We start from the raw sequence: 23,706 nt of genomic DNA, 5'->3' as shown, positions 1-23,706 counted from the left end.
GGGATTAGGAGCCTGAGTTACACCTGATTTACACCTGAGTAAAAGCCTAAATTGACTCTGCAGTGAGGTGCATGATGGCATTCAAGTAGTTTCTAAATCTGTAGCTGAGTTAAAAATTTTGATGTAGACTCCCAATTTTAGCTCTTCCTTTTATCTGTGATAAAAAAAATTTTGAATTTGAAATTTCCTCAGTTTTCTTTTTAAAGGTCTTAGTAAATTGACATACCCTTGCTTTCTATTGCCATTTTTTTGTGATTTAAAACTACATTCTCTCTTGTTTTTCTTTCACATTGTATGAAAAACCCACACACATAAGGGAGGTTGGCACTAAGGAAACTTTTACTAAGCACCAAACTCAGAGGAAGAAAATTGTTCTATTTTTTACTATTATTCTTACATAAAATAATTCAAATAGATGTTAATTTTTTAAGTTGGGTCTCTCTTTAAAATTCAAGTTCTAGTATTTATGGTGTATCTTTTACTTTTGTTAATTTATTTCCTAATTTTGTCAGTAAGTTTTAATTTTACTGTGTGACTTCCAGTGTATGTAATTGACTGGGGATTTTCTAAAATATTTACGTTCTGTATTTTTCAGAATACTTGTTGACAGTAAGTTGTGTGCAGAAGCTGCAAACAGTTTAAAAACTCTCTCTTAATCCAAGTATGATGCAAACTATTACATGCCGATATAATATATGAAATATTTTTCACAAAGCTTTGTCTAAAAAGTTTAGCTCTTGTCGGGAAACACTATCAACTTGAAATCTCTAGTAAATTTCAGATGAGTGAAAGTTAGCTTCAGGTACTCTATCTGTCAGAGTCTCTGCCAATTCTTGTTAACTTAAAATTACATTTTCATATTTGTTTTTCTCCTGTTTTTATATGAAGGACTTACACAAACAGCAAAACAATGAAACTACATTTGATAGCACACTCAGTATAAAGTAAATACACTGAAACTATACTTTTCTCTTTTGGTGATAGTAATCTGAGAGATTGTCTATACACCCTTTTAGTGCGCGGCAATATGGGGTGTAAATCTTCAGTGCTCTAGATCAAAGTGTATATGGAACTTCAAGTGCACAGTAGCAGGGTCCACATGGCCAGTTATTGCATGACATGCTAGAGCTCTGTAGAACTTTTCTCCATGACAGCTCTATATAGATGTGCCCTTAAACTTTAACTGAGACAGTAGAAGATAAAAAGAAATGTTTGAATGTCCCTTTCTGAGATGTCTTATCTTTTCTACTGAAGAAAGCAGCATGAAACTGAAGTTCTCTTTAGCTTTGAAAAACGGGACTGGCAAAGCTTCCCTCTTAATGCAACTTTGTAAAATTCTGTTCATTCTTTCACCTTGATGGAAGGTTAAATGTTATCTTCACATGAGGAAATAGGTTTCGTAGCTGGACTGGTAAATGTTCATGAAATGTTTTTTGCAAGTTTCCTCTAATGTACCTCTGTCTTCGGATGGAGAGAGTATCTCTAGTGAAGCATAATTCACTCCTTAAGCTGTCATTTACAAAGCTGCCAATCGATGGTGACTCTTGCAATGTGGACAGCTATCCTGTAGAAACTAGGCGGAAAGCATTAACCAGTTTCAAATAGCCTGTCACTCATACATCAGTTTTTGTGACAACTTTTGGCTTTTACAAACTTAGGTTGGGTTTAAGGTACTGACTTCAAGGTAAAACTTGTCTTATTATCAAGCAATCTGTGTAGTCCTTAATGTAGTTTTTAATGGGGATTACTGTATGCTTTGCAGCTGAAAGTTTGTTTTATTCACGAGTGATTTACAACATCTTCATGAAAGTGGTGAGGAACTTTCCATTTAGTCTTGTGAACTATGAAATTGCATGTCAATGTTATAGAAATCAGATCATACCAACTATAAATTTAATTATTAGTCTGAAATCTATAGTAAAATGTTTTGTGATATTAGTTTAATTTCTTTACTAATGTCTTTAATTCTATGTAGTATTGAGGTATAAAATAACTTTAGGAATTACACAGATTTGGGTCATCACTTTGGCTGCAGGCTTGTCACGCTTTTAAAAAAGTCACAAATAGCGATATTTTCCCCTTTGTCCATTGCTTTTTTTCCTGTGTCTGTGACTCATCCTGCAAGTGCAGCTCCTGTCCCTGGGGCTGAGCCTGGTTCCCTGTTCTGTGTTGTGACCTGGCACACCAGATCACAGAGCTGTTCAAGTTTGACCTGCCCGTCCCTCTGTCATTTGGGTTGTCCCACACAGGTTCACAACACTTAAAGCAGGGCATCAGCCCCACATATATTGAGCTAACTCTCCAGCTCATTCCTTGCCTCCACACTGGGAAGGGATTAGAGTTGTGCCGGGGTGGAGGGTGCTGTGGAGAGTGATCATTGCCCCCTCAGTGGGGCGAAGAGGAGGGCATTTTTTATCAAATCAGGGAGCAGTCATAGTAAATGTAGTAACCTGTGACTTTTACTAAATTTACTGTGGCCACTGATTTTTTTATTAAAAAATACCATGAAAAATATGCAGTCCTAGTCATCACTAATAGTGTTGTGGGCGCATACAGTGTGTCACAGACAAACTACTGATGAGTGCAACTGTTTCAAGTAGGAGAGAACAGTGTTATCAGTGTCACTCTAATTCTCAGTGGAACATAAAGGCCAGATTTTTAATCTAAATATGTGGGTGCACAATGCTGTATTATTTTCAGCTGCAGTCACACCCGCATATGTGACATTTACATTGTTTCAGTGAAACAATTAAGGCTAAACACTTGTAATATTAACATAAGTTTATCTCAACTTTCCACATAAAACAATTTTTTGGCAGAAGTAAGGGGGAGTAATTTCACATTTAATTCCTCAAACATCTGGCATACTTGCTCCTCGCTTGATTCACTTTATTTTATTCCCTTTAAATGGTAAGTTTAGTGTTCTGGAAAGGTGGCAGATAATACTGGAGAGAGATGTGATATAGCTACAGAAGAAGTGCCACAGACAGCAGGACAAACTTCAGGCCACCTTGCCAAGGTACGTCAGTCCTGATATGAAAGGACTGCTTCTGGGGTTGAAAGTAATCTCCAGGCAAAGTCTGTCTCTATCTCCTCTGCTGAGATTGATTCCAGAGGTGTCAGTGATGGTGATTATGTGATGTGGCAGGATTATTTATTATGAACAAACTAAGTATTAACTCATTTTGGATAGGCCACCGAACAGCCATAATGTATCATATGTTATCTTTCAAGACCTTTACAGATGAATAAACATAATGGGTGAGATTTTTTTTTTATCCCCCGCATGCCCGGTAAATGGGCCAGAGTGGTGTAAAGGAGCGCTAAAATCTGGATCTGGCCAGGGAGGAATCCCCTAGGCTGGGAAATGAGGAAGACAGCCACAGATATCCTCTCCTCCCACAAATCCTGAGAGAAAAGAGTGAGGCTGTAGAGGCTGTAGATTCCGCCGCTGAACCCCCGCTGCCGCCGAACCCCCTCCCCCGCCACCGCCAAGAAAGCCCACTGCCGCTGAAAGTCCCACCCACCCTGCCGCCGAAAACGGTCAAACGGCGGCAGGGCTTTGGTGGAGGGTATTGATCCCTCCACGCAACCCCGCCTATTTACCGAGTTCTACTCGGGCCAGGTACAGTCAGGTGAAGTGGTACTTGACCTGACTGTACCTGACCCGAGTGGTACTCGGGGAAAAAAAGGTTGAGAACCGCTGCTGTAGAGGATTTAGTGCTGTAGTCATGATGCCCATAGGTAACCAGTGGCCTGACTACTGTAACTTAGTCCCACAGTTATTTCTGTTATGCATGAATAGCTCAGAATTAGGAGGGTGCAAAGGTGGCTTAAAACTACCTTGTCACCTCCTTCTCCTGGGTGTATAGTTGTTAGTGTTATGTCTCTTAGAGGTATAGCACAATCTTAGTCACTTTCTGTAGTCAAGTGGATTCTAAATGTAGGCGTAGGAAAATGATTAAAAGTAACAAACGTTTTGGGGGGAATGTGGGGATGAGGATTAACAAAAACGTCAGTTATGAAAGTTATGTGGCTGGACACTGAACATAGTTTAATACTTTAGTCAGTATTTTTCCTTTTCCCTTCCTCTTGCCCTCTGTATTCCTGCCCAGCATTTGTCCATAACCTGCTACTTACTTTACAGTATTTCACTACCTCTATAATTAATGCCAGCAAGTTTTGACCTGTCTAGGAACAACATTTGTGACACAGGAGAGCAGTGTGCCATATCTTATGTTAATCCCATGAGCCATCCAATCATCCTCTCTCAAAACATGGTAGATAGGGTAATTTGGCTTTCCTCAGTACTTTGCATGAATGTAAATGATCCATCCAGTATTTCTAATTTTATTTTCAATGGATATTAATTTATTACTGAATTCTGTGCTTAAGGAATTTAAATGAAAGTTGTGACGTAGAGGAGAAGGCGGTGGCGGCTCCCACACTGAGAACACCATATCCTCTGGCCCTGATGTAGAGCAATCTGCCATTCTTCGAGTGACTGTCCACACATATTCCATTCTTGGTGCACGTGTGCCCCATGCATGCAAGATCAGATTAGTTTTTAATACTGTGTCTGGTGGAGTTGCACCTTTGCCTTAGAGTTGTCTCAACCACTACTCAGTTTCTTCTGCCCACCTCTGCCCTTTCCAGAGTCCTCATCTCTTCCACTGTGTGAACTAGATTTTAAGTTTAGTTATAGTCATAATTAGTGTAGTTGGTATAGTTGATTGATGAGATTTTTTTGCCTATTGGCTTAGGCACCCAAACAAACTTTGTAGTTTATTTTCGCCTAGTTTCCCTTCCCCCCCTCCATTCAGCGATACTTCAAACAAGGCAGACACCAAGTGACGGAGATTAATAACTGTATCTCATTTGACTTGACTGTATACCTGTTAATGATAGGCGCACTCTGTACCTCATTTGCCTCCCAGAGGAAAACCAAAGTGTTGCTATATGTATTGTTCCTTCTTGAAATGTACCCGGAAAGTGAGGGAGGCAAGACTCAAGATCCTATTACTTGAGAAGTCCATACAAGCCTTCACAGACTTGGAGATCTGAGAATTCTCAGTAGACAGGTCAGTCTCTTCCAGCTAATGCCCTTATGAGCTGCGACTCCACCTCAGACTCCCAGGCTGCTACTACTTTCATCCTATCTGATATCAGTGTCCGCGCGGGGCAGGAAAGATCACTGGTTGAGGGAAGGGGCTAGGTGTAAGTTGCCTTCCCCAACACCATGCAGAAGACATGAGCCACAGCTCTCTTTAGGTTTCTTCTGTCCACAGCTGTAAATAAGAGGGCTGCTTTAGTAGCTTGGTACCAAGGAGCAAGCCTGCACTAGGAGTTCCTGATTATAAGGACCATGCTGCACTCAATACTGGGTTCAGTGCCCAGTGCCTTAGCGTCAAATGCTTCACCTACAGTACCAGTGTTAGTCACCTTTCTACCAGCTGTTGCATCAGCACCAGCTATCTGTGCTTCATCTTGGCATCAAAACAGTACCTTTCAGTGGTCTGAAGGTGCTTAAGGGAAGTTATTTCTAAACTCCCAGCTCCTTGTTCCCTATGTCTCTCTAGTTGAGTCTCATCAGTACTGACATCTCCATGTTTTAAACAAGGCACTTGAGATAGGACTGACTCTTCGCTAGAAATAGTTTACTTTTTCCTTTTCCTCAATAGAGCATGAGCAAGGGACGAGCCTCTTATCTTTCCTAGGAGTGTTGCTGTGGGAGTCTGGGAGTGAATCCATAGTAGTTTCTTCCACATCTTCCTTTGTAGTATAGCACCTGTCATGATGGGGTTCCAATCCTGATCAGGCCCTTTGGGCACTATTGTAATATTAATGTTAACTTTGTGTGTTTTTGGATTTACTTGATACAGAGTAATTGATGATTGAAACCCATTCGAGGAAAGCTACATATGGAAAGGCATATCCCATAGATAGTGCTGCTGCATTCTTTCATGGGAGGAGGCCAACATGAGCCCCTCTGATGTGATGATTGCTATTTCCTAGTAGGGCAAGAGAAGCTCCTTCCACAACACTAACCTAGCTAGGAATATAGCACTGCTGAAATGCACAAAAGGGAATGTGTAACTGTAGTGAAAATACCTAAAAACCTTTGTGTCTACTTTTTTGTGGGGAGAAATAGCAATATTGGTTCCTGACAGGTCACTATATGGAAATAACTGATGAAGGTTTAGCAAAGACTATGTTGCTGCCTAGCAGAGCCAATAGTTACGCAAGACCTGCCAATGCAGATTAGTCTTGCTGTTTTATCACAAAACAGACATTGTGCCAGAGATGGACTTTAAGCACTGATCACTGCAGAAAAGGATCTTGTGATTATAGTGGATCACAAATTAAATGAGTCAACAGAGTAATACTGTTGCAAAAAATCGAATATCATGCTGGGATGAAACCCATTGGAATAGGAGTGTGGTAAGCAAGACAAGAGAAGTAATTCTTCCACTGTATTCAGCACTGATCAGGCTTCTGGAGTACTGTATTCAGTTCTGGGCATCACATTTTGAGAAAGATGTGGACAAATGAGAGAAAATCCAGAGGAGAGCAACAAAAATGATTAAAGAGCTAGATCTTTAGCTAGCATGATCTATGAGGAAAGCTTTGGAAAAAAATAGGGTTGTTTAGTCTGAAGAAGTGAAGACTGGGGGGGCATACATTTTTAAGTATGTAAAAGTTTTTTATAAAGTGGATGATGACAAATTGTTTTCCTCATTCACTGAGGACAGCACAAGAAGTAATGGATTTAAATTGCCGCAAGAGAGACTCTAGGTTAGACATTGGGAAAAACTTCCTAACTGTAAGGGTAGTTATGCACTGGAATAGATTACTAGAGATGTTGTGGAATCTCTGTGTAGTTTTTTAAGAACATGTTAGACAAACAACTGTCACAGATGAACTAGATTATAGGGGCAACACATAGATAACACACCAATCTTCTTTCTGCCCCCACCTGCTGAAAAAGAAATGCTGAAATTTTTGTCAAGGGGTTGTCCCAGGACCCATCTTCAGGGTTCCAGTTTTCATATTGGATGGACACCTACTATATGAAATCTGATAAATATGAAGCAGTTTCCCCTAACACTACCGGGACAGAGAAGAGCATTCTTTGTTTCTCACCCACTCCAGATCCTCTTGGATATTATGAAGGTGGATAGGAATTCTGCTCCTTTACTTCACCTCAGTCTCCTGGGTCCTGCTGTAGTGAGATGTCTGCTGCTCTGCACCCCTTCCCCCCCCCCCTTTTTTTTTCTAGGAGTGAACCAGAGGATGTTTCCTGCTTTGTAGGCAGTGTGTTTCCCAGCTAATGGCTCAAATGTTTGCCTTAGCTCCTAACTCCTAAACAGTTAACAGGGTGAAACTGACCTAATTATTAGTTTCACTGCTCTCCACATGGTCTTGAAAAAACAAGGAAAACTAACACTGGTAACTTGCTCTCTCTTTGATCAGGAGAGGCACTTTAATGGTCTAGTTTTAAGATTTAGGAAGACAGCACAGTATTGGTTTACCTTTAGTTCCTGTTTGGAATGTTTTTGAAACTGTTAAGCTCTCTTAAAAAATACTTCTAAACCTTAGGTTCTGCAGAAAATGAAAGCACTTGTCCAGAAAGGCTTCTTGAGGTCTTCAAGTTTCCTTTCTGTTGATCTCCCAGATATCACAAAGCACCTGTATTTGTTGTCTAGTGACCAGTGAAGGAGACTTCCAATAAATGTTAACATCAGCATAAATTCAGAAAAGGGGAAGTTGAGCTTTCTTGCCTTTTTGTTACTACTTATTTAAAAATTATGAAGGAATATCATACCATTGTGCCCAGCATTGATAAATTCAAAGTGATAAAAGTTTGAAAACATTGATTTACTCAGAAAATCAAATCTGGTGTCAGTTGTTGGGCAGTATAAGACTTTATTTAGATGGTACTTTTGATCTAAAATTTGATTTCTTTAACTGTTAATCTTTAAGAGGAACCTTAAATAACTCAATCTTGTTTTCCTTGGAAACAAGGTGACTCATCTGAAGTCTGCTGGGGGGAAAAGGTGCTTAATTTCTATTTGTAAGCACACCATTATGTTACCTAGGATACAAATGGATTCCATGTGAATTCACTCACTGTGAAAATCTCAAATTCTTGAAGGTTCATGATTTTCTTCACTGATACATTTTTAATCTGTTGAAATTTCACTTTTTAATAGTAGACCAGATACAAGCTAAAAATTTTCTAGTCTTGAAGTCCTGTGTGAGGAAATGTCACACTTCTGGTTGGACTAAATGTTGTATCAGGGAGTTAATATTTGATATGGATGTTCTCTGGAGACATGCAATTCTCTTTCAATTTTGGGTTTTATTTCACTCCTATACTAAAGATGTCTGACATGGAGTACTTTGAAAAACTAGATTTGATAGAAACATCAGGCCTTTACTAAGAAGCAAAGCTTTGGTTAAATATTGAGTATGTTTTCTAAGGGATGGTCTGGGGTGGCAACTGATCTTTAGCTAATAATTTTACTAGAATGATTTGTATTTATTCTGTGATTTATTTAGCCAAAGTTTAATCTGAAATACAGTTATCTTTCAGTGAATTCCTGACTTTTTAGCTCAATTCACAAATGAGCTGATTGAAGCACAAGAGGGTTGTACTTTGCCTTAGATCATACAATGAGGCAGTGGTTCTTCCTTGTTTTCAGCCATTATTTGTAACTATTGGACCATACTAAATTGAGCTGGCATAAATTACATGATGCAAATGCCAGTTCTACAGTGCAAAGTTCTTTCTTAATGAAACACAGAACCAGAATATTATGAATTCCTGAAACTTACTGCTTGTTAGATAATCTTTACAATAAAAGTTTTTCTTGTATTGTCGGTATTGTCCAAAGACTTTTTGCAAGAACGTGTCTTCTGGGTGGCAGGACAAAGGCCAGGTCTACACTAAAAAAGTTAGGTTGATCAGCTACATCACTCAGGGTTGTAAAAACACACACACACCCACACACACATATCCCTAAACCACATCTTTGAGAAAGGTAGTTAAACTGATGTAACCCTTGTAGACAGTGCTAAGTCAGTGCTGTCTCTCAGGGAGGTGGATTACCTAGTGAAGGGATAACTACTCCTGTCACTTTAGTTAACTGTCTATGCTGAAGCCTAAGTTTATTTAGATCGTATACGATAACTGAATAGGGAAATGAACCACATAATTACAGATTTAAAACTGGAAATAGGCAGAATAATATGATTTTTAAAGATAAGGATACAAAACAAATAAAGAAAATACAGGCAAGTGTTAAAGAATTATGTAAAATGTAAATTGACAAAGATCAAAACACAAATACATTGATATGGTATGCCAAAATGCAGTCTCTCTACTACCATCAAGGATAGCAAACATCTAAAGCCACATTTTGATATATCCAAAGGAATGAAGTCTTGCTGCAAAACAACGTCTGTGAACTTGTGTTTGGGAGAAGACGTGATAATAGGTCCAAAGTTGTTCTTTCCCCACTTTTCTTGCTGAAAATATATTGCTACTCCATTGTTTGAAGTGGCAGATGATAGATGGTGTGTTCATGTGTCTAAGCTAAGCTTCCCTATCCCTTCATTTTGTTTCATTTACAAGACGGCTTCTAGCTAGAGAGTAACCAGAGTAAGGTACAAGATGTTAGGGAAGGAACACAAGCAAGCATTAAGGAGGTAATATCAGGTGAGAAATCATGCTGCTCAAAAGGAGGAAAAGCTGAGGTTCTTCTTCTTGTCCTTGGACCCTGGTGGAAAGTTGTATCTTTCGCATCAGCTTCTGGCTATTAGATGTATGATTGATATAAAGCTCTCAAATTGCCTTCCAGCTGACACAGGGAGAGCTTTTTCATGTAAATAAAGATATCCTCTTTGAGTTTCTCACTCCTGGGTTCCTGTTCCCTAGTGTGAGACTGATGGAACTGAATTTTTTAACCAATTTTGGTCCTTAAACACAGATGTAGCAGGTAGAAGTGAGTTACCTCCCTCCCCCCCAGTTGTTTGTGTGCCACGTAGGACTCTATCTGTGGTCTGTTCCTTGAGCATAGCCAACGGGGGACTCTCTGCAGAAGCACTGTCTGTTTGGTATTCTTGTTTCTTGAGCTTGCTTCAGAGAAACTCTAGTGTTCCTCTGCCTTTCATTGAGGCCTGGTTCTTTCAAATTCTCATTTTACTTTGACTCTGCTCTTTCACTGCTGCTAGTTCTGAAGTGCTGATGGAATGCTGACCTCCAGATACCTTGGAAGAACTTCATTTCTGTGACTAGGCTTTGCCTTTTTGAGTTTCAAGCACTTCAAGAGATTTCAGGCCTTTGTCCTTGGCATTCATTCAGTTTTGAAGCTTGGAGTTGCACTTTAATGAGTGTATATTTTTGGAAATGTTTTTCCAGTGTTCACATATTTTTCCAGTAAGGCTCTTTTTCTCACGATTAAAGAAAAAAAATTAGAGTTCTACTTGTAGCAGACTGACTGTCCTTAGAAAATCACCCAATTTGTTTAATTTCCTATCAGTTCCCTGGGCAATATTGTTGCTAAGATGACTGTGTCCAAATGTCTGTCCTACTGAATTGCAAAAGGGTATGACCTGGGTGGCCGAACTGTGAAAGGCTATATGTCAAGGCTCATTTGATGTGAGGCAGAACAGCTTCTACTGCCTGACTCAGAACTGTATTCATTAAATATATGAAAGGCAGATTCATATGTTTACAAAGCACCACTGGATTCAGTCTCTAGAAGAAATTCCACTTTGGATTCTCAGGTTTGGAGAACCTGTTTCTAAAGTTGGAGAATCCCAAGACCTTTCTCCCCCAGATTTTATTTTAGGATGTACTTTTTTGAGCTGGCCACACACTTCATTCTCTTGTTCTTTAGATGTTTTCTGCAGGCTTTCAAAGTCTTAAGACTGATGCTTTTGAGAACCATCTTTCCTTTCTCGTATTAAAACAAACTTTGTTCATTACTAGCCTTGCTCTTGATGGTTTTTCTTTTTCTTTTGAGACATCCTTCAAACTACTTACTCTTCAACAGAGTGTTGTCCAGATGGCATTTTGTATTTGAACACACAAACGTCCATATTGGGTCAGACCAATGGTCCAATTAGCTCAGTATCCTGTCTTTTGACTGTGGCCAATGCCAGGTTCTTCAGAGGGAATAAACAGAACAGATAATATCAAGTGATCCAACCCATCTACCGTTCCCACCTTCTGGCAAACAGAGGCTAAGGGCATTTCAGAGTATGGGGTTGCATCCCTGCTCATCCTGGCTAATAGCCATTGGCGGTCCTAGCCTCTGAACTTATCTAGTTCTTTTTTGAATCCTGTTATAGTCTTGGCCTTCACAACATTCTCTGGCAAGGAGTTCCACAGGTTGACTGTTGTGTGAAGAAGTACTTCCTTTTGTTCATTTTAAACCGGCTGCCTATTAATTTCATTTGATGACCCCTAGGTTTTGTGTTATGAGAAGGAGTAAATAACACTTCCTTATTTACTTTTTCCACACCAGTGATGATTTTATAGACCTTTATCATATTCCCCCCTTAGTCATCTCTTTTTCCAAACTGAAAAGTCCCAGTCTTATTGATCTCTCCTCAGATGGAAGCTTTTCAATACCTCTACTGATTTTTGTTTTTGCCTGTACCTTTTCCAGTTCCAAGATACCTTTTTTTGAGATGGGGTGACCAGATCTGCACATAGTATTCAAGATGTGGGCGTACCATGGATTTATAAAGAGGGAAGTTTGGGATAATTACTACTTTTCTGAAGATATCATCTACTAGGATTCTAACTCATCTGCATCCACTGTCTGGGAGGGAACCTTTCTGAGGTTTTTTTATCTTAATTTTTTTGATCTTCTACCTTTAAGGTATTAACTTCTCAATCTTTTCACTTTGGCTTACTTTTCTTTAGGAATTCTCTGCTGAGAATCGTGAACTGAGTGGAATCTTTCAAAAGGTGGTTAAGCTCTGTGGTAACACACAACCCCCAAAAGGGCAAGTGACTCTTCTGCCCACTACTGCGGATTTTTAAACTATGTCTACACTGGAGCACGCAAGGCATGTCTGCACGGTACAGCAATGCACACTATGGGGGTGTGGAGTCTAAAGTTCGCTAGAGAATATTTACTGTGCACCAGCAGGTTCTACACAGACCAATTAATGCACAACATGTTTGTGTGTTCTATAAATGACCCTCCCTCTCCCAATAGAGTGCATTACCTCAGTGTTTAGACAAAGGCCAGATCTACACTATGAACTTACCTCAGTATAACTGCATCACTCAGGTGTGAAAAATCCACACCCCTGAGTGACATAGTGACCTAATCCCCAGTGTATGCAGTGCTATGTCAACGAGAGGGCTTCACCTGTCCACATAGCTGCCTCCTCTCATGGAATCGGATTAACTACACCAATGGGAGAAGCTCTCCCATCGGCGTAGTTGCGTCTTTACTGATGCACTACCGTGGTGCAACTGTGCCGCTGCAGTGTTTTAAGTTAAGTGTAGACCTGCCCAACCCTCAGGAGACAAGGCAAATCAAGTAAAGGTTAATGTGCATAAATTAAAGCTCATTATCCCTGTCATTCCCCCAGACACATACACACTGCTCGTTCCTGAATGTGAAGTGGCTACTTTATGCACCTTGACTTCTCACTTTTAGTTGTTTTACCTTAAGTCTCATAGGTGTCCCCTTTTAGATATTCCTTAAAGATCAAAAAACTTTGAGCGTGGACAGTTTTGAGTGTCTTTCTCGGTAAAAGTCCAGCAATATGAATCATACACAATGTCTCCAATGGAATTATACTGTTATTTTCTCTTCTCCCCCTCCAATCCTCTTGGGGAGTTCTCCGTTACTGTGCTCTTTTCTCCTATTCCCACAGAGTAAGGAATTAGAGGTACTTTTTTCTGCCCTTCTTACTGCTGTAATTTCCTGAAGAAATGGAGTTACTCTTATCACTGAGCAAACTCTGCAGTTGCCTTCTTATCAAATATGAAACCAAGATAAATAGGAAGATTTGCTTTGAATTTTCTGTGTTCATCAAAGAAGTTGCTTACAAAGACTGCTCCCCAAAACTTTGGGGGAGATGCAGACCTTGAGAAATGTGAACTTCAGGGAAGCTTATCAACCATTTACAAATGATTGCTGTGAAGTTTTATTGCCTGTGTACCAGTGGAGTTTGATATGGGTGTTTCCTGCTTGGCTTCTTGGCCGTACCCTGTCAATTTGTTTTTTAAACATCATTTTAAAAAATGGGAAGCTTGTCTAGAGGAGTCACTTGTGCTCTCTAATTCAGTTTTTATTACCATGCCTGTTGGTCAGATAGTTAACAGTAAGTATTCAGATCTCTATCAGAAAATGGTATTCTGTAGAACAGATGGTAGGGGAAAGCAAATGGGACATGAATGCCTGATTATTCTGTTGGTGCTTTTATACTAATAGTGGGGTAACTGGGAGCACTCTTATGACAGCTTAGCTAATAACTTGTATTTATGTTGTGAGAAACCAAAATAGTAAATTCAGAATTAGATAATATCTTTAGCTGAAAACACACTGCTTTTAGTATACAATAAATCAAGGTAGTATTCCATGTTTTGAAATCCCATTATGATGAGACTTAATTTCTGATAGCAGTTGGTGAAATATTTAATTTAATGAACAGGTCACAGAATCATGGTATTTTAGTTGCAAGACATGTCTTGTATCTTTACATTAGTTGACTGCATATTTAAAAGCGCCATTAGCAACTCCTAATGCTGCATTATTTATACTGTTATATGATGTGTACTTTTTTATAAAGGAAAACTTGTTTGCATTCCTATTTAATCTGTTTTGTAGTACTTCAGGCAAATGATATTTTTAAGTATATTTTTGTGAAAAAGACCCTGAGATACAATTACTACCTGTCTATACTTTGAACTTACATACAAAATTAATGGTAATGTTTTTCCCATCACTGGAGTAAAGCAGAGGATGAAAACCTGGCCCAATTGAAATCAGTAAGGCCAGGATGTTGCTTCAAAGTCTTTTGAAATTCATTGTTTGTTTTCTAATATCCACTTACTTTTTCAGAACTCTGGTCATCTTCTAAATGCACATTTAGGGATGACCCATTTATGTACTTTACACTTCTGGATGTTAGACTGTGGGTTTGTGTTCTGCTCTAAATATATGTGGTGTTCTAAATATACTTGACATGGCATAGTCATGGTGTATGAGACAGGTCCCACTCTTCAGACTTTATAATCCAGCTAGACAAGCTACGCCAACATAGAAACAAACTATAAAAGCTTACAAAGCTTGGTGATTTCATTTTGCTTCTTTACTAGCTTCTTCAAACCATTTCCACACCCTTGTCTTCTCCCTAATTGTTCTAGCTGACCTGTTCCGCAGTTGCTAACTCAAACTTCTCTCTTCAGCCTGTTAACTCCATAGAAATAGCTCCTCTCCATGGAGAAAGGTGGCTAGGAGGGACCTGCTGACATCAATGCTGTTTTTCTAAAATTTTTCAAAGATGGTTCCCAAACCTCTACAGGTCTGTGCTCACTCTCCTCCTGCCACTACAAGTGCTCTGGCACGTGCTATTAGAAGTCTGTCTCCTGGAAATTCAGAGCCCACTCATGGGAGGTGAGGTATAGGTTGTTTGTTCTGCTTCAGGGATGTGCCTCCCTCCCTGAATGGGAATGTCTGCTGGAGATTGAACTTAGCCTGGTGAGGCCTCCCCTCTCCTTCTCCCCACTGCTTTGTAGTTCTTAGTGTTATCAAGTGTTTGGCATCAAATACAGGGTATGGACAAAAACAATTATCCAACATCTACTAACCAGATGATAGAGAGTCCTCCTAACTTTTTTACTGGACTAAAAAGCTGGGACATTATTCTTAAATTTAATCTCATTAGTACATGGAAAACAGCAGTGTAGAGTAGGGAGTAATTTTAATCTGTTCCTTGAATTAACCCATTACTAGATATGTGGTCCTACCTCCTCCTGCACTCATTTGGAGAGAAGATTCCTCTTGCCCATTCTGATTTGAAAAAATTGGATGACAAGTTTCTGAATTTTCCCATTACCTTGTCTAAGTGCTCATTGTTATATAATTTAAAGTAGCATATGGTCGTCTTGGTCTTAGTTTTTAGAAAGGTATGTTGATGAGCCTAACTTTAATAACTAATTTGCATAGTATTGGAAATCAGTTGTATGCCTGCCAGTCTGCACCTAACTTTACTTTCCATTAATAATTGTCCTAAATGTTTCTGGGTGAGATTTTGTGAAGGAAACTGCTTATGAGCTGTTAGCTTAAAAACAATTATTTTGATGATGTGCTCCCATCCTGATATTTTTTGAATGTTACAAAGAAGCCAGCAAACAAACTTGGGTGTATGAATTCCTGCCTCCCCCATAGACTAGGACTTCTAATACCTGCTATTAGAGAATCAATTAATCTGCAGAAGAATTTATGCGTATCTCTCTTTGTTTTACAAGCCTCTCCTATCCCAGCTGATTAGCTTATTGCTTCAGATATAGCTTATTCATTGTCATGCAGAATATGTACGTTCTAAAGTAGCTGAAGAATTCTCCTGCTAGCTGAACAGGTCCTCTGAATATTCTTTGAATTAGAGGATGTTGCTTACCCTGTTTTGGGTTTACTATTTTACCAGGTTGAATGAAATGCAATAGAATGCACAGCTGAGGTTATGTCCCCCTCTCTAGTGAGTCTATTTAAAAGCAAATTCAGCATAAATAAAAGTAATTTTAATACTTTCAGTGTTATGCTGGCAGGTGGAAATTAGGTGTTTATATCTCTACTATAGCACAATTTGCTTTGAACTTTTGAAAGAGATCTTGACAGGGTAGCCTGAAAATAGATAGTGTTCATGTTCCTTTGGATGTTTGACTTGGGAGAATAAAAAAATGACCTTTATATAGTTGAGTGACATTAATAAGAGCCAGGTATGAAATGACTTTGTGATTTAGAAAATTCTTTGATATCTTTGACTTCATTCCAGTTAAATCCTTTAAACTTATTACACTTAGGAAAATTTAATTACTGCTCTGCCAAAGAGCCTGAAGAATCAGCAGTACTTAATTGGAGAGTAGTCCTAAAATTACTTCTGCTTAGTTCTGAGTTTCTCTTTAAAACATAATTGTATATAGAAGCAAATATCTCAAACCAGAATATAATCAATCATTTTTACTTTACACTATTGCATTCATAAAGACATAGTTTGGAGCAAAGACTGAGTGTTCTTATGTTTGGGGAAGCTTTTCTGTTGCTTTGATGTATTGGTTGGCTGAGTTTATTGTTTTCTGTATGTAATTTAATGCTGGGTGGTCGTCCTTTGATGGAGCATCAAAGTTTTTGCATGGACATCTTTTCTTGTCTAAATCTAAATAAAATGTAATGATTGACTAGTCCTGGAGAACACTCAAATTGTTTTTCTTTGGTGTTTAGTGAAGATGAAGCATGTAGCATAGTTCCCTTGTTGCAACAGCAGCAGCAGGGCAGTACTCGTATATGGTGGTCAAAACTGTGAGAGTCTTGAAATTAATCTGTCATAAAGATGTTGTCTCAGCTAAACTTCAGTTACCTGATGCTGTGGAGTCATTTCTCTGAAAGCTATGCCTAATCTTGTCTTAATAGAAGAAACATTGCTTTCCAATCCAGATGTAAAGCTAACTGCTTCACCCTTGCCCTTCTGCTAAGCAGTGCATAGTATACTAGTATTTGCTTTAATAATTAAAACATGCATGACTTCCTTTGGTAGGCAAAAATGGAAAAGGAAATTCAAATGAAATGCTAGTCTGTTTTATTGTGTAAAGTGATCAAATAACAATGATGGCCTGGTTTAAGAACCTAAATAGAAAATCTAAAAAAAAATCCTGGAGGTAACCATCTACAATGAATCTAAATTTCCAAATGTCTCACTCTTGGGGCATACACAAAGGCTTCTGTGCTCTATTGTCCTCCTTTTAGGAGGATGAATTTCACTTGAATTTGGCTGCGAAGGTAAGGGGAGGTGCAAATCAATGGTAAGCCCTCTACTTTGACAATTTAGTTCAGTTTTGGATACTTCATCTCCAGAAAAGATATACCAGAAGTGTAACAGATTCAGAAATCGGGGACAATTACTAGAGGCATGGACAATTCCAGGATATTTTTCAAGTGTGAGATTAGTGTGATGAGGAGATGAGTGAGGTGACATAAGGGATAAGAATGCCTGATTGACTTTCTTTACTACTTATTTATCTTCTCATAGCACAAGAACAAAGAGCTAATGAAAATTGAATGAATGAAATTTAAAAATAAAATTATATTTAAACAAAACATATAGCTGTCTTATGGCAGCAAATGCTACAAGCTATGGAGGCAAAGCCTTGAGCTCCATAAATTCTTCAGTAGTCTTCTCTGCTTGAGAAACTTTTACCTTTAAAGCGGATAGTGGTGATTGAGAAATCCCTATGGAGCTGTGCTTGCCGGAGAGCTGGGCAGAGCAACAGAGGGTCCTGGCGTTGACTTGGTTTGGGATTAAACTACTAATTTATAGGGAAAACCGCATTTTCTCCTCCCCTTAAATTAATTATTTGGAAAAAATTTAAGAATCTGATTTTCCTTGGATATATTTATTTTTACTCTCTTGAATCCTCCAGATCCCCTCAACACTAATTTCTAGAGCAGTGTTTCTTAACCTGGAGTTTTAGAGGGGTCGCAAGTGCAGAGCTGGTATTGGGGGTGGCAAGAAAGGTAATTGCCTGGAGCCACAGGGGCGCTATGAAACTAAGTTACATGCCTCAGCCCCGTGGGGGTGGGACTCAGGCTTCAGGGGTACAGTAGTTTGGAAAGGTTAAGAACCGCTGTTCTAGAGGAAAGGGGATGGTCCAGGCCAAATTCTGGAAGATCAAGGACCGGAAACAAGAATGAGTTTCCCAGGAGGAGAATCTTGAGAATAGGAAAGATTCTTGGATAATACATGAGCAATCAGTTTCAAGTGTGGTGAGCATATTAAAAAAATTATAATGGGGAAAGAAATAGATGGTGAACAGGCCACAGTAACAGAAGTGGAACAAGATAGAAGTGTGCTATTTTCTTTGGAGCAGAAACACAGGGATAATGCTGACCGGGGGCCATATATATGGAATTGAACTGCTGAACGTTAACTGGGCAAACTTCAGAAGGTAACAGTAGATTAATTTAAAAAAAATCAAAATTGTGATTAAATTTTCAAAGTCTTGTACATATTGTAGTTTCCCCTCCTTGCCAATACAATTCTTTTTAGCTGAAAAATAAAAGTAGTGTCAAATATTTTTTTATATGGACACTTTTCTACAAGAAAATGTTCAGATAACCAACACATTTCATGTAGGTAATTAAATAGTCATTAGATCTGGAGTTGAAAACTGGCAGCCTAGAGATAAAAGGCTGTGCATATCTTACTTCCAGTACATTAACTTGGATATAAACAACTTTGTGTATATTAACTTTAAAAATAAATTATCTGAACTTCCATTTATCCCCACTTAGTCCTGAGTGAAGTATATGGCAAAGGAACATCTGATTTTTTGAGAGAACTGGATTGTAGCTGGTTTAAGTAAAGGTGGTGCTTTTACTTCATTTCATTACTGCCATTGCACACCAAGGATACAATTGCAGTGTCTTCTTTAGAACCAGAGTATTTTGCCAAACCACCTTTGAAGTCATGGGGTACAGCCTGCCAAAGGGATGGTGTGGGGGAACACTTGGCAAACCATTGAGCAAAGCTTGAGTAATAAATATTGGTAGTATTTGAATATTTCTTCTAGAAGTCTGGTTGACAAAATTTATACTAATGACAATTTTTGTTTTAGAATTATTGGTTTATTTATAAAAATGTTTGACTTTTCCACAATAAACTGCAAATTAGTGTTTGTACAGTGCTACAGAGTTGGTGTTTCCATTTGAATGGTGGTGTGAACTATGATCAGCTATAAAAAGCTGTCTAATGCATGTGACTGTGGTCACCACATACAGCAACTTCAAATGAAGCTATATCTATGGATTTGCAAGAGGAAGCATTAAAAATTGGTTATTTTAGTCTTCTGCTTGCGGTTAGTGACAAAGCTGGAAGGCCTCCTTGTCTCCAATTTTATATATATATATATTTACATATTAAGTACTTATGGCAAATACATTCATTTGTTCTGCATGTCAAAATATGTGTAATGTTTTAAGGCCTATTTTAATTAGTGTAGCTAGTTTTGATTTTCCTAAACATACTATGGGTTGTTTAGTGCTCCACTCTAACAAAGAATGCACAGTGAAAAGACTGTCAATACAATTTTATAGAAAACAACCCAAACTCAGTTTCAATGCCCTCATTGGAACCAATCTTTCAAATTCAGTATCATAACTTTTGGCCTGATCTTCAAAGTTGTTGATTGACGCCTGAAGTTTACATTCACTTACAAATTTCAGTAAGTGCCCACCTTTTTTTTACTGTTCCTTTTATGAGCACTTTGAATTCTGGACCCAAACCTTTACTCTAGGAAGCAGGATCATATAGCCCAAATCCTCAGTCACTTTAAGTGCATTAATATCCAATAAAAATGCTTTGCAAGATATAAAAGTATTATCTCTGATCTCAGCCTTTCATATCTACTTATCTTTTCTCTTCCTGTTGGGTTTGTTTCTCTTTTCTATTCTTCCTTCCTGCTGCTTTCCACAGTTAAACTTTTACTTGGCTTTCTGTTCCCAGTCTGAGCTATTGAATCACTTCCTCTTCAGTTGTTTCCACAAAGCCTTCTTTGAGCTTGCCTTATTATTAATTTTGAAGTAAATTTTATGCATGAAGAATGTTGTATACCAATTGTGATGTTTCGGATACTACAGGAGAGACTATACATAACTGCTAATACTTAGTATCACTGTGTAGGAAGAATAATTGCTTAGAACATGCTTAATGAATGTCAGGTGTTATTAGAACAATATCTTGTCTCAAATGATCACTTATGAAACTTACTTTGTACTGTCACTTTTGCGTATTCACTTTATAAAATAGGAACAGAAGTTTTTATTTAAAAATATGAAACACACAAAAGAGAAGGGGAAACAAATAGTGGCCTGCCCTAAAACATAGAATAGATAGTATTCACCATCCGGGGACACCAGTCTCCATCAATCTCCCATCCATGAGAGTTTGTGGGAGGAAGAAATTCCCAAGGCAAAGCCAGCCCTGGAGTCACTCATTCATTTGGAGTTGGTAGCAGCAACAGCAGCAAACCCTCAGTCTCCTGTACATTAATGAAAAAAGTGTACTTGGGGAAATTTCAGTGACATGCTGTTTGCTCCAACCCCTCCTGTCGGATACTCCACAGGCTGCTCACCATCAGCTTTGACCCCTCTCTTTCCCTCTTCCTAATGCCCCTCCTACTTAACATCTTCTGCCCCTTCCTTTTGTTTTTCTTGTTTTGTTTCCTTTCATCTTTTGTATATTAGGCTGCTTTAGCAACCTAATTTAGCACATAATGTTAATTTATCTTTTGGCAGATGTCTGCACAGCAGTAGAGAAGTCAGATCACCAGCTTACCAATGCCAGATGACCATTTAGATATCTAGTCTTGCAGTGAGTCTTATGCTAGACATTGGGTACTTCTGCCTTAGTACAACTTTAAAGCTTTTGTAGGCCCTGTCTGCACTGTATTTTAAAGCAAGGCAAAGCTCTCAAATGCTCCTGGCCAATGCTCCTGGCCCAAGCTCACCTTGTGTTCCCTTCCGTCCTCAGGGCAGCCAGATCTCTTTTCCATGCACTTTCTTATGTACTCAACATGAGTCAAAATCTTCTCCTACTGGGAAATGTCTCGGCCAGGAGGCTTGAACTCAGACTAAACCTTCAGGGATGTTTCTTCAACCATTTATTTTTCTTGCATGGAAAAGTGCTTTGGAAACACAGTTATCACATGGAAGAGTATATGTATCCACTGCATGTGCTTTTGATTGCCATGTTTGGTCTACAGAAGTAAGCCTTCAGTTTTGAGTAGAAACTTTAAGGCTACCAATGCAGAATGAAAATGCAAGTATGTTTCTTTTAGGAATGTAAAAGAAAAATGTCAAGTTGTTATACTTACAGATATTTTTTAATTATGCTGAGACTCAATTACTATTTTTTCTTTTCACAGGCCAGTATGGAAATCCTTTAAATAAATATATTAGACATTATGAAGGATTGTCATATGATATGGATTCATTACACCAAAAACACCAGCGTGCCAAAAGAGCAGTGTTGCATGAAGACCAGTTTCTGCATCTAAATTTTCATGCACATGGAAGGTGAGTAATTTTTATTTAAAGCTATTTATCTTAAGAATACTTTCCATTTATTTTAACAAAATACAAACGCATGAAGTACAATACAAGTACATATGAATATCCTCTTATATAACTTGAATATGTTAAAAAAAAATTAGATACCTTTCATAATGTAAGTGAATTAACTGTAAGTGTTCAGAGTAAATCACACTGAGTTGCAACTAGCTGTCATGTTCACTTAGTCTTCCTCAGATTTTTTTGTTTAACCTCAAACCGAAGGTTTTATTTTTGGGTAAGCTTAAATATCTTTTGTTTTTTATCGATGTTAAGAGTGGAGTGGCAGGGTTATTTCTGGTTTTGTAATGCATTTTTGGACATCGATAGCAAAAAGCTATATACTGAACTTTTCTTAATAGTAGTCTTCATTGAAGAAAATAGTCCAATTTGAGACAAAGTACTACATTTCATAAGCAACAAAAATGCATTTTCTATATTTCTGCATGAAAATATAACTTAAGTTTTCAGTTACCAAATTTTCTATGGCACAGTGGAGTTAGATAATTCCATAGTGTTACATGTAGCACTGTGCTGCAAAGGTTTGAAAAACTCTAATTTTGTAGTTAGATGGTAAATGCAAGAATTCTCTTTACAAAGAAAATGCTAACTTTTGCACTTCCTAATTTTTTTATGGTCAAATTTGAAACATGAACAAGACATTAATGTAAGATATTACACTGAAGCTGTCTACACTACAAGTGCTACAGCAGCATAGCTGTACAGCTATGCTACAAATGCTACAGTTATGCCACTGTTGCACTCGTAGTGTAGACACTACGGCGACATAAGGGGTTGTTCTGTCGCTGTGTTGCCCGATTCTTTAGTGGTTATTAATTATTATTGATTTCCAATTAATGCCAATTTAAAGAGCTGGGGGACTGTGTTGTTCTAGTCCCAGAATCTGGCATGACAGAATCAAGGTTATTGAGTTCAGTATCTGATTTGGAACCCCAGAGTGCACAACAAAGACACGCACGCTGAGGGCAAACCAAAACTGTAACAGCTTTTGTTAATACAATTAGTAAAGCCACAAAAGCTCCAAACCACATAAAAACACAGAGTTAAGGTAATATCTTGTACTGTTCATCTCATATGTACTCATACCCTTCCTTGGGGATCTGATGGTAAGTGACAACCAGCTCTATCGCTCTCATGCCAAATGAGTTCGATGGTCCAGATCAATGGATGACAATGACCTCCTTTACATGGTGGTCTGACCTATTGTAGGGCCTAGGGGCTGTCATGAATACTTATTCAAATGTCCAGCCTCCCTTGTCTATATCCAACTTTTATCCTATAGATGAATATATTAATGATTTTAGCTTATCACCATATATATCAGTTTGTTGCCAGAGCAAATGCTTGATTAAGCATCTTTTTATGTTTTGATTAAGCAGCTGTCAGTCTACCCTAACATATACAAGCCTAATATCTGTTCAACATTTCTGTGGTTACCTGGTAGCATTTTAGTCAGCCTCCCTCCCTTAAGCACACTATTCCAAGATCCCGAAAACTCAGGGTAATTGTTGGCCATTTATCGATGCCAGAGTTCACAGGCCTTATGCTAATTGCTTAAGCTAATGTCTTATCGGAGACAGGCCTGTAGGTTCCTTGCATTACTGCCAAGTGAAATAAAATGCTAAAGCTAGCTCTGTAGGCTACAGCTGTATTAAATCTATCCCCTTGAGAAGTAGTAGCTAGGTCGATGGACGAATTCTTCTGTCAACCTAATGGAGTCAATGCTGGGGCTTAGGTCAGCTTAATTATGTCTCAGGTGTGAATTTAACTAGGTCAACATAGGTTTTAGGTGTAACCCAGGCCTGAATCTAGACATATGTAATATTGATATAGCCATATAGATCTCTGATGTAGGAAAGTATTATCTCTATTTTATTCTGTGGAAGATCAAATTTCAGATGTTCTAATTTTGATTGCTTCAGTGACTGCGTGCCTCATTTGAAGTATCCAGGGCTTGTTATATCAGAGGTTCTGAGCCTCCGGAACTTTCAATTATGGCTGGAGTTGTAGGTGTCATAATTGAAGAATCCAGAAAATGAGGAATGATTAATAGCCACATCTAAAACTTTTAATCCAAATGACTTGACCATCAACATATAGGAAGCATGTGGCAGAGGACAGATAAAACCTAGATCACCTAGATCCTAGTCTCATGCCCTGCCCCACATGGCTATCCTTTCTATTCCTGCATCCCCTTGCCTCATTCATTATGTACCTTTAAGGGGAATGCAAGCATGAGAAAAGAAATAGCAGTTCCCCGCTATTTATATCTCACCAAGCCGAAATAGGATTTCATGGGACACGAAGAGGCTGTTTCTATAGCCCTTAG

General features: G+C 38.5%; 1 protein-coding gene across 2 annotated transcripts in view; it reads left to right on the top strand.

Moving 5' to 3' along the window:
• The window catches only part of ADAM10 (ADAM metallopeptidase domain 10), a 100,174-nt gene that overhangs the window by 5,145 nt on the left and 71,323 nt on the right, over positions 1-23,706 (top strand). The window contains exon 2 of one of the 2 annotated variants that reach the window (XM_067555941.1): positions 21,173-21,323. In XM_067555941.1, coding sequence (XP_067412042.1) covers positions 21,173-21,323 — 151 coding nt within the window. Of the gene's footprint in view, positions 1-21,172; positions 21,324-23,706 lie in introns of those variants that run through there. The other variant, XM_067555942.1, reaches the window with a different exon arrangement.

The sequence above is a fragment of the Emydura macquarii genome, unplaced genomic scaffold (assembly GCF_026122565.2).
Source record: "Emydura macquarii macquarii isolate MOO-44397 ecotype Brisbane River unplaced genomic scaffold, CSIRO-AGI_Emac_v2 contig_1644, whole genome shotgun sequence".
Classification (NCBI taxonomy): Eukaryota; Metazoa; Chordata; order Testudines; family Chelidae; genus Emydura; species Emydura macquarii.
This window is presented reverse-complemented; position numbering and strand designations above follow the sequence as displayed.